We start from the raw sequence: 12,564 nt of genomic DNA, 5'->3' as shown, positions 1-12,564 counted from the left end.
AAAAGGGGCTCATTCAATTGGAAACTGAGAGTTCCACTGCTCTTTTTAATAGTCAAAAGTGATTTCAGGGCAACTAGCCCCCCCCCACGCCCATCATTTCCCAAAACACATCCAATCAAAATTTTGAGATAGCCATTTTGTTCAGCGTAGTTGATTTTCACATAAAAAATATACTTTTGAGGAGGACACTCTCCCACAAACCTCAGGGCAAGGGTTTTAAGTTATGCCCTGGGGGCATATAAGGTTTTTATAGAAAGCGTTGTCGTAGGAACTTCAAAACAGGCTCATTCGATTGGAAATTCGAAGGGCTCGTACCCTTTTTAATAGTCGAAAGTGATTGGAGGGCAACTAGCCACCCCACGCTAATCATTCCCCCAAACACATCCAATAAAAATTTTGAGATAGCCATTTTGTTCAGCGTATTTAAATTCCAGGTAAAAAAAACATATTTTTGAGGAGGACATTCCTCCACAACCCTGAGGGCAAGGATTATAAGTTATGCCCTGGGGGCATATAAGGTTTTTTATTGAAATATTTGTTGTAGAAACTTGAAAAAGGGCCGTTTCGTTTTGCAATTCAAAGGACTAGTAGCGTACCCTTTTAAATAGTCAAAAGTGATTGGAGGGTAACTAACCCCCCTCTCACGCCTACTTTTTCCCCAAACACATACAATCAAAATTTTTAGATAGCCATTTTATTCAACGTAGTTGGAAGTCTTCGAAAGTAGGTCTTTAAGGATGGCAACCCCTCCCCCCACAGCCCTCATGGCAAGGTTTGTAAGTTATAGCCTGGGGGCATATAAAGTTTTCAATGAAAGGCCACTAGTCCCCCCCCACGCCCATCATTCCCCCAAACACATCCAATCAAAATTTTGAGATAGCCATTTTGTTCAGCGTAGTTGATTTCAAGATAGTAGATATATTTTGAGGAGGACACTCCCACACAACCCTCAGGGCAAGGGTTTTAAGTTATGCCCTGGGGGCATATAAGGTTTTTTATAGAAGGCGTTGCCGTAGAAACTTCAAAACAGGCTCATTTGATTGGAAATTCAAAAGGCTAAAGCCCTTTTTAATAGTCGAAAGTGATAGGAGAAATTAACTTATGTTAATTTCTGCTCGTTTTGAGTGTGACTCGGTTATTTATTAATTATTATTAACCTCACATTAATTATATATTACCTCACAAACCAAACAGAAATGGCTTCAGAGACTACGATGGAAACGTTCATAGGCTAATTTGCCGAATTTAAAAAAAAAATTATATAATAATTTAAAAAAAATAAAAAAATGGTTTGATTTTTGATACGAGAGAAAATGGATACAAAGATTTATTTAGCATAAAAATAAAAATTCTGTAAAGACTATTGAAACAGACATTGCTAATAAAAAAAGGGAGTTTTAATTGGGAGACTTTTTTGTTCTTGTTCCCTCTTGTGTTTGTATTTTTTTAATCATTTTTCATTATATTTTTACTCTTTATTTTTGTAAAAAAAAAATGCAAGTCTGACAGTGTTTGCTTGTTAAATCCATTTTGATAATACACTTTAATTTTGTTTAATCTTCTACATTCGAATTTCAAAAATAAAAATAGTAAAAAATAATTATAGAAATGTGGGCTGTTTCACGGGCAGCGCAGTAACGCAGCCTAAGTAAGGAACGAAGTGACTTAAATGTAATTATCCCCAGGCCTTTTTGAAAACTTTGGAAGGGGGCTAATATGATTAGGAGTCAAAAATTATAGTGCCGTTTTCAAGAGTTTAAAAAGATAGGTAATCAACCAGCCCTACTCCCAATGCCATTGTTGCCATCCAGCCTCCCTTAAACCCAAAAGACATTCTATCAAAATTTTGAGATAACCACTTTGGTATGAATAGTCGAAAAATCTGATAAATATGCCTCTGGGGACGACATATCCCCCAAACCCTTTGGGGTAAGGGCTACAAAATATGCAAGTTGTAATTTGTAAGTTGTAAAAAATGCATGTTGTTAAACATAGTTGGTCTTTTCAATTGAAATAACCGGAAATGGTTGTTTTGTTCCTGATTAGTTCACTTACGAGTGAGCTCTTACGGATCGTTGCCTATACCAAGATTTCCAGTGTTTCTCAAGAGTATAGTATGGAAGTTCTTTCTAGATATCTTCATTATTATGGTGTTCTTTCTTGTTTGTTGTTACTAAATGTTTTGACAATAAAAACCACATTGCTTAAGATAAAAATCACCTTCAATCAAATGCAAATGACATTCAAGCCGTTCAGAGGCTTTAAAAGAAAGGGGAGATAGCACCACTCTTTATTTGTAACGTTCTTGCTTGAATTAAAAATTAAGTTGAAATAAAAATAAAATCAATAAACTGCTCCAATGAAAATTTATAATTTATAACCTGGACAGTGTAGGCAAGTAGCGACAATAATCTTAAAAAATAAAACATTAGCAATTGATAGGGGTCAAGAAAATTATCCCCTCGAGCCCAGCTACAGGTCTCGGTGAGGCTGTGCTTGATAGAATACTTACATTGTCTTTAAGCACCTTCTTTTTGTCAATTTTTACAGCCGAATCTGAAAGCTTGCAATGAACAAGAGACTCATGAGTTATCCATCCTTTGTCTACATGTGACAATCCACCATAGTTGCCAAAGTCCTCAATCTCAGTAGGTTGTATTCCATCTGAAAGATACAGCCTTTTGTTTAACCTTAGAACTTGGCTTTGGTTCGGTTTTGAGAATCAGAATACGCTAAGTGTAACTTACAAGGCTACAGGAAATGACGCTATATATTGTCTTGCCCTAAACCAAACGTTGTATCTAACATTTTCTTATTCTTACACGAGAGTAAAAAGAAGGTTTCTAAGTATTTTAGGGGAACAACTTTTGTTCGAGCATTTATTTAAGAAATAGAAATCGCAGTGTAAAGCTGAATTCTGGGGTTTCATCTTATTATATAGTAGATACCATTAGGTTACGCAATATTTGAGCTAGTTACGCAGCTCAGTATAAATAACTCTTTGATCGTTTCTGGTCCCAATCATAACTGTCCTCCCCTACACCCTTAGAAGTAAAAAATCGTCTCCAAACGCAAACAGTGGAGAGATATCAACTAGAGAAGCATTCCTTTTTCTTAACTTGTTTACAGAAGAAGAAAGCGTGAGATGTCGGTGCCAAAGCCCCTTGAAATATTGGAGCTTCTGGAACCCAGGGAAAACTGTTGCAGAACAATGCACAAGACTATGTAGCATGGGAATATATGCTTAAGGCAACGATAAAACAAACACACTGAAGCCTGCTTTGTACGCATATCTGCTTCTAACCTACTGTTCAAACAAACAGGCGCGTTGCAGAAAATGCAATGCGGTGCGTATTTCGCATCGCATCGCCACAGCGGTGAAACTACAGACTGTTCCTATCAAAAATTGCATTTCCTAGCTATCTAATTATGGTCCTATATTCAAAATTCACCCGGATCTCTGCAGTTGGTCACTTTCTGCATCTCAGTCACTAAATTCACTTTTTTAAAACAAGTTTGCCCGGTTTGATATCTGCCATAGGATATTGCATCTTCCCCATGACTGTGACCCAGCTAGAATTCACAGTCTAGATCTATAAAGCCTAGACTGAGCTATTAGAGCAAAATTACTAAATCAACAGTTGCATTTATAAAAAAAAGGGTGGGAACACACAATAATAAAACAAATATCTCCCCATTCTTTCAATGGATTGCGAGCTTTGGTCATAATTTGGTGGATAGCTTGCTGTTAAAACAGTCCAGTGTACTGTTCACAACATTCTATCTGGCAAATTCGTCTCTCTCGAGATCTCCTTTCAAGCCTTCTGAATTAAATAAGATCTTTTATGCTTAGAATGACTTTTGTCACATATTATTTGATGGAATTTAAAAGCTGAAATCAGCCTTTCAGCTGCCTCCATGTTGTTTTCTTCCACAATCTGCAAGCGTTTTAATCACATGCGTTGGATTTTTTTTAACGCATGCATCTTGCGGAAAACCGCAAGGATGAGCGGCAAGACACGCATGCGTTTCTCTGCAAAACACAATCCGCAGTGGCTTTCCACAGATCCATACCCTGTGTGAATATAGGGTAATTGACACATATTTTGGTTATAATTGTCTTTGATTATAGAATTTTCATAAAACATTAAAATTACGGATCTGAGGACGTACCTTAATCAAAATAAAACAAGACCTAAAGATTTCTACAGCCTTTATTTCTAGCAAAAAATGCTCTATAGGCTATCTCATCAAACACGACCATTAGACACACAAGCAAACTCTTCTGCTAATCCTTAATCCTTTCCCTGGAATCCAATAAGCAATTATGACGGACGTGGAGGACTAAAATATAGTCCTTTTCTCAGAAAGGGTGGATAAAGAAAGGACAGTAAAAGCCACAATTATGACAGTTATCCAGATTTCATTGAATTCCACCAACTCACATAGTAATTAGCTTGATGGCAATTAAGTTTCAGACCCCTATCCTCTTTCCCGGAGACGTCGGATCCGCTGTAGAGCCTAAAAATACAACTATTACAACTATAAGCTTACCTGTCATTTCATACTACATTTTGTTGGGGTTCGACGTCCCCTTTCTGGTAAATGTGGTAATGTCAAGAATTTAGGAGCCCTTTCAGAGAGGTTAAACTTTCCTCCTCCCCTGCAAAATTCAGCTCAGTTCCCAAAATAGGTCCTGGACTCCAAAGAGGCACAATTGAGACAATAACTGCTATTTCTGAAAAAAAAAACACAAGCATCTTCCCACTTCCCACTTTCATTGAATAGGCCCATTGACCTTTGAAATGCATAAATAGACACTAGGTCATAGTTATCTCTAAGGTGAGTTGATATCTGGTAGCCCTTCTGGTAAAAGTCCTGATGACAAGAATGTTGGAACCCATCAATAAATATATTGAATTAATACATCAATAAAAATTTATAAATATACCCCATCAATAATACCCATCAATAAATCGTGTCTGGATATTCAAAACGGGCAACTTACAACCCATTCACAATAATATTTTACTAGTACAGGAATTTACCAAACGCTAACTTGAGCCAATCAAATTTTTCTTAGGATTTTCTAATTGGCTGTAAAATTCTCATTGGCATAAGTTAGAACTGGCTAAGCATCAGTACTAGTAAGATCTCATTGTGAATGGCCTTTTAGACCCTAGATTTGACTTCCCATCAAGTGTCGTTGAGATCTCATAAGCTTTTCTGATGTATAAGCAGATGATGATATTTCAGAAGAGCCACCCCCCCCCCTGTGTCAGATCGCAGCTGGACTTATTCCAGTCTAGTTTAGTTTTCACCCTGGGTTTTATAACATAATCCATTTCAAAAGATTAAAAACAATCAGGAACTCAATTACAAAAAAAAAAAAATACAAAAGCACAAAAATCGGTTTGGGATTTCGAGGCTGACTTTTTCAGAAACATTCCCTGGAAATCAAGAGATAAACAACTTCGATCTCAGAATTTCTAGGAGATAATTCAATGTGCTACACGAGTTCGAAACGATGCCTAGTTTCACACTTATTTCGCCCCAGGTTATTTAAACATAATCCGTTTCGAAAGATTAAAAAACAATCAGAAACTCCATTAAAAAAAAATTATTTAAAAAAAAAAACACAAAAATCGTTTTGGGATTTCGTGGCTGACTTTTTCAGAAACATTCCTTGGAAATCGAGAGATACACAACTTCGATCTCAGAATTTCTAGGAGATAATTCAATGTGCTACACGAGTTCAATATTCCACGATGCCTAAGGAATTTAATCTCGGACCTAGGACAGCTTCATTTTTTTCCCTTAAATATTTTTAAGCAGACTGAAAGAAAAAAGTTCCAAGATAAAAGAACTTAGGTATTACAGTTCACCATTAGGCTAACTAAACTCAACAGTGGCACTTCACTTCTAGAGGCCTTGAAGCGTCGTATAAATTGATTATAATGTTTAAATTAGAATATGGTTCAATTTTAGTCACACCTCAACTCGAACAGGATATGGTAGTCTCAGAAAACATTCAAGGTCATGCCACCAAATTTTGCACACAGTCTCAACTACAAGCCCACACCCTGAGGGAGTATGAGCAATTAAAGTACCAGCCCTTGTGTGCAGGTACAAAACAGGCAATGTTAATAATGCAAATAAGCTGATAAATGGGCTGTATGAGAGACCTGGCATTTTCCAACTAGATAGAAAAATGCACTAGAGGGAACACTACGCCTGTCTTCAAGCCGTAAGCAAGCATACCAGCCTCCAGTAAATTCTTCGGAGTCTTATCTATTAACTTGTGGAATAACCTTTCAGAAAAACTTAATTTTCTACCACCTGTTCATGCATTGAAGAAGACAGTAGAATAAGAATAGTAGGCCAAGCCATGGAATGATGACTGGGTTATTCCTGAGTCATCCATCCAGATGTGAAATGACCTATTAAGTCAGGTGTTTTAACTTTTCCACTGTTCAAGTGTTCTTTTCTACCAGTAAGAAATTTAAATTTATATACAAGAAATTTTGTCCTTTGGGATATTCTTTTTGTTATTATTATTTATGGAAATAAATGGAACTTGAACTTGAACTATACAATCATTAATATCAAGTGAGTCTACAGGAAGACAAAATCTTTAATCACTTAAAGATGTCGTTTAAGGGAGTCACTCACAACTTTCATATTTATTTAGACAAGCATAAACAGATTACTTGTTGCTGCATTTGATTGACATTTAAGAGAAAATAAATTAATCACGCCCATACTTTTGCTTATATAGCCATTCCAATAAAATCAGCAAATCCGTATGTAGCCTATGGCTATATCTAGACATTAGAATGGTTGTTAGCTGACACACAATTGCAGCAATAGTAGTTATACTACTCTGAAAGAGTTTTAATGGTACATAAACTACTAAATAATACACAAAAATGTTCCAGTGTGCCCATAAACAATAAAATGGACAATCAAGATGTAAAATATGCTTGCAAGCCTCAAAATATTTTAACAGACAAACTGGTTTTATACTGCAAAATGGCTGAAAACCATTCTCTTTAAACGAAATAACGAGAACTGGGCTTACTTTTCACAACAATCTTCCGAGGCAACATATTAGTTTCCCATTTTCGGACAACAACCTTTTGCTTTCTCTGGCTATCATCAACATGTCCTTCCAAGACAACACAGGTAAAGTATCGATATTCGATCTCTTCTCCAACAGGCAATTCAACATCCCCAGTCCAAACGCACGTTCTGTAAGAAAAATTACTACTAATTTCAAAACATCTGAAACAGGTATTTATTACTAGGCTACACAGTTAATCCAAAAGTATTTATTGTATTATCAGCTTAAAGCTACTAAAATTATTGTATCATAATAATTGCAGTTTAATCATATTTTCAAGCTTAAAATTTGTAAGATGAAGGGGGGATGTCCTCAAAAATTTTCCCCTGCATGTTGCCTCAAATGGACTTTTCAGGGTAAGTTTTTTCTGGGAAGGGGGTTGGGGGCCTCTCAGACTAATCTCATAAGAAGGCTCCATCTTTCATGTTTTCAGAGATGGCTTGCATATCTAACACTTTTTTTTAACAATGGTGAAAAAGAACTAAAAAAAAGGATACTTCGTCTGTAACTTCAATATGTAATAAGGCATAATGACTAATAATAAAAAAAGTACAATAGAATGAAAAGGTAAAAACTACAAAGGCTTGAACAAAGCATCTATATATATATAATATCAAATTTATGTCTTTCTGTGTGTCCTGTATGCTTTAATACACAGTTCATTTTTTATTATTTACAAACGGGTTACAATAAATAAATAAACAAATATCTCATTTAAAAAACACAATGCATTACTGCATGCCGGACAAACCCCCCCCAAAAAACACTTAAAAAAAGAATTGCCAAAAACTTTAAGAAGTTATTAAGTAGATTCTGGCAAGAATTTTAAGTACAAAAGCTCTCCTGAACCTCTTTATCTTTTGAATACTTTTCATGCTTATTGAAATTAGACACCCCTGAACACACATACATGGAATAGATAGCAATGAGGGGGTTAATAATCCTAACCTAACTTCAAATACTTTTAAATTTGAAAATACAATCATTTTTAAAATACAAGGAGGATTTTCCGTAGAAAAGAATCTTCTGTGAAGGGGGAGTTTTCTGTTGGGGGATTAATCTACAGGGGTGCTTGCGAGGGGCTGCATCCCCTCCCAGTGAATGTTCTATCCACCTTGCCAAAAAAATCTCCAAGCTCATCAATGGTCGGAGTCCTAGAGGGAAATGGATATGGGTACTTGCACCAACATTACTATTCAGAGATGGATTGCCAAGGGCGTCCGATCCCAAGGGTACCAAAGGAAACCCCTGGATTAACAAAAAAAATGTACCCTTTTGATGACTGTTTTATTAATCAAACAAGCAGAATTGTAAAAAAGAACATGCTTCTAAATAATTATGGAGCCCCTTTTTAATAATATAAAGTAGCAACCAGTGGTAGAGTAATGAGGGGGGGGATCAAATGATTTCTTTTGTTCTAGCATTCCAGTACAAATTCCTATACTTTCATTCGATTTTTGGTTAGCTAAATTCATCAAACTATCCAACCAATTCTCCTAGTCCAAATGAAAAATCCAGCAAAATCCAAAAGATTATCCAAAATACAACAAGAGGGCAGCTTTCTCATATGCTTGGCATCAAAAGTATAGCGGTGAAAGTGATAAATAAAAGAGCTTTTCTGAACTGGTTGAATTACTGGTAAAGTATGGTCCAACCTTAAGAGAGTATTTCACACAGATCAAACTAGAAAAGAAACACAATCCCTTTCACTTTGGCAGAACTTCAGAACGAATTCATCAGCCTTCTTGGCCACCAGTTTTTGATAAAAATTGTGCAGAATATTCATATTGTGCACAATTTTTATACAAAATTCTGCAATATAATTTCAGACAATACTAATGATATGTTAATCAAACATCCAAACAGTCAATTTTTACATAACGCAAGGATTCATTGGTCAAGGCTGGTGTTGCAGATTCTTTCATTGAAAATTAAGAGGAAATCTGGTGAAGAGGTAATTAATTTAATATTAGCAAAAATTCAGGCAGAAAGACTCGACATCCAAAAGAGCAGAGGTCATACTTTATGACAGTAGTTGGTGTCTGCATTGGAGTTCAATCAAACTTTAAAGTCATCAATCCAAAAACAACCTTCATTCCTTGAAAAAACAATTCCTAAAACCATTTGTTTCTGTAGATTTTACTACTTTTTCGAAATTACTGAGCAGCTTTTTTTTTAAATCTTATTGAGCAAAAGTTTGTGTTCTGTTCATTTTCTATCCATTGATAGAATGTGCTGACTGCTTCAACTCTACAAGGAGTGAAGTGGTGGCTTGAAACTTGAATACCAGGATTAAAGCAATCAAATGATGAGGAGCCACTGCTCTACAGTTTTGGATCTTTTGAAAAAAAACTCCCAGGGTCACCTGAAAACACATCTGCATAGATTGATGCAAGTTTAGTGCTGAATGTGATGCAAGCATTATTTAGTTCTAGGTTTTTTGGAATTATCTTCTTTAAGAGATCAATGGCCTACAACAATATTTGCAAACAAATAAAGCTTTATCTTAACAAACGTGCCATTGAAATCGCCTTACTAGCACAACTCAAGAACAACCAAGAAAATATTATGTTGGGTTTTACCTAAAATCTGTGTCAAAAGCAGGATATAGAAATTTAGCCATACCGGATGATATAGCACAAACAGCAATTTGGTGATAAGCCAGAATATGCCGATTTGATAGACAATCAGGAGCTGAGAGAAGGAAGTCTCAAATCCTTGACATATTAAGTTTGGAAATAACTTCAAAGTTCAACAAAATTCAGACCTACACCAAAAATTGTCTTTCCTCAACTTCTCAAGCACCCTGAATGATGATTTGTATCAGAACTCTTAGGTGCTTGCAAGGAAATAAGGAAAAAATTCTAGTTCAAAGGAGACCGTAGCAGGATGTTGTCAATACTTTTCAAGATCAGACCAATTCAAATCCATAATCATTAGGCCTACCATAGAGCATTCTGGATTTTAATACTCTATTGTTTAATTTGGGAAAAAAATACCACTTGAGCTATTGGAGTATACAAAGCAGCACTATCCCAAATATGGTTTTCTCAGTATTTTTGTCATGTTGAATTGTCAATGACCATCAGAATAATTGTGATCAGCTGTAAAAGAAGTTTCTCCAAAAGGAAACTTATGGAAAAACTAGCTTTGATCAACTGCAAGTCAGCTTAGATTGTCAGAACTTGCTTCACTGTTTAGAATTTGAAAGTTGACTCATTATAAAGGTTACTTAAAGGCAATTTAAATTTTAATTAAAAAAGACAACTATTCTTTCCAATAGTGTCAATTATAAGCTGACCTGCATCAAGTTTCAGGCCAAAGCAAAACATCATATAATGTAAAGGGCTGGACACATGCAACTTTTTGGCACTGATATCAGTAGCTAAGATTCTACATAATCAAACAGTTCATGTTAACAAACTGTAAGTAAGGAGCAACCTAAGCTCAATGGTAACCAAAACTCTAAAAAACGGAATTTTTATACCAATAGATAGATCAAAGAATCAGATTTTAATTCTGATTTCAAATATATAAGTTTCATCAAGTTTAGTCTCACCCATCGAAAGTTACGCGCCTGAGAAAATTTGGCTGATTTTAGAAAAAAGGGGGAAAGACCCCCTAAAAGCTATAGAACCTTAATGAACCTTAATAGAACCTAAAAGCTATAGAACCTTAATAAATCGCACCATCATATTCAGCGTATCAGATAACCCTACTGTAGAGTTTTCAAGCACCTATCTACAAAAATGTGGAATTTTTCCATAAGAAAGATCATGGATGTTTTTTTTTTTTTTTTTTTTTTTTTAGTGTGATAATATCGACCCAGTGGTTCTATAGTATCGTGGGTGGGCTCACTGGAACGGAAATTAAAAGTTCTAGTACCATTTTTACGTTACCAAAAAAATGGAGGGCAACTAGGCCCCCCCCCATGCTCATTTTTTCCCAAAGTCACCAATAAAAATTTTGAGATAGCCATTTTGCTCAGCAGGGTCGAAAATATGATAACTATGTCTTTTAGGATGACTTAATCCCCCAAAGTCCCTGGGGGGAGGGTTGAAAGTTATGAACTTTACCCCATGTTAACATATAGTAATGGTTATTGGGAAGTATACAGACGTTTTCAGGGGGGATTTTTTCTGGTCGGTGTGGGGGGGGGGTCAGGGTTTTATGGGAGGATCTTTCCATGAAGGAAGTTTTCATGGGGGAAGGGACATTGCTATGAAGGGGGCGCCGGACTTCCTAGCATTATTAAAGAAAAAGATCAGAAATTAAATAAAAAAACAAAACAAATTTTTCAACTGAAAGCAAAGGAGCAACATCAAAACTTAAAACAAACAGAAAATATTATGCATATGATTGGGTTAACCCCCTAGTCAATACCTTGCTCTTTAAGCCAAAGATTTTTTAGTACTTTCATAAGAGCTATTTATTCTAATTAACAGCCTTTGTGATTACAGGGGTCATTTTTAAAGAATTGGAACAGAATTCGAACTTTAGCTTAAAGAGCAAGGGGGAGACCCCCTATATACGTATTAAAAATCAATGAATATAGAAGTTTTTTATGTAAGTTAATTTGTAAGTTATGTATATTTATTACTAATAAAAACGTTTGTAAATAAAATTAAACAAGTTTCAAGAAAGCCATTTAACCAAAAAAAGTAAAATTAATATGATAATTTTGTTTTAATTATTCATGTATGGTGAGCCAAAATCAAAACCAGCATTAATTCAAAAACGTTCAAAAAATTAAATAAAAAAACAATTTTTTTTAACTGAATGTAAGAAACAACATTAAAATTTAAAACAAACATTTTTTCCATATAAATTATTCCATATATGAAAGGGGCTGTACCCTCCTCAATGCCTTGCTCTTTACGCTAAAGTTTGACTTTCTCACAACTCTATTTTTTTTAAACAATAAAAAACTTTAGCGTAAAGATCAAGGCATTGAGGAGGGCACAACCCCTTTCATATATGGAATAATTTCTGTTCGTTTTAAGTTTTAACGTCGTTCCTTACTTCCAGTTTAAAAAACTTGTTTTTTTTAGCCATAAAAAACAGTGCCCTGTGCTCATGATTTTCAAAACTAAACATCATGGACACCATGCCGTTTATCAATAGTGACATAATTGATTTCAATTTAGTTCTTTTCATTTTCCTTCTGAAGAGAAGGAAATGATTGAGGATTGAAACACCTTAGGGAGAACTTTTATTTATGATCATGATGAAATCTGGAGCTGTTTTGTAAATCAGCACCAAAAACAAGAAAATTCTTCAAGCTCAAATTGTAGCAGTTTTCTTTGTAATTTGGTGCAAAAAAACTTATGTGTGACTGGCCCTTAAAGGATAATTTTTACCAATATTGCAAAAGTCTTACCCAACAGTGCAAAATTAAATTCCAAAACAGATTTAAATAATATATGAAAGAAGATTGTAAA

General features: G+C 35.2%; 1 protein-coding gene across 1 annotated transcript in view; it reads right to left on the bottom strand.

The window, feature by feature from the left end:
- The window catches only part of LOC148941470 (glycerophosphocholine phosphodiesterase GPCPD1), a 179,227-nt gene that overhangs the window by 161,089 nt on the left and 5,574 nt on the right, over positions 1-12,564 (bottom strand). Inside the window, exons 2-3 of the mRNA XM_089104355.1 lie at positions 7,082-7,251; positions 2,513-2,664 (exon numbers count right to left, since the gene is read on the bottom strand). Coding sequence (XP_088960481.1) covers positions 2,513-2,664; positions 7,082-7,251 — 322 coding nt within the window. The remainder of the gene's footprint in view (positions 1-2,512; positions 2,665-7,081; positions 7,252-12,564) is intronic.

Source organism: Artemia sp. Qi Xiang Cuo, chromosome 18 (assembly GCF_049724085.1).
Source record: "Artemia sp. Qi Xiang Cuo chromosome 18, ASM4972408v1, whole genome shotgun sequence".
Lineage (NCBI taxonomy): Eukaryota > Metazoa > Arthropoda > Branchiopoda > Anostraca > Artemiidae > Artemia > Artemia sp. Qi Xiang Cuo.
Note: the sequence above shows the minus strand (reverse complement) of the source record. Positions and strands in the feature narration are given on the sequence as shown.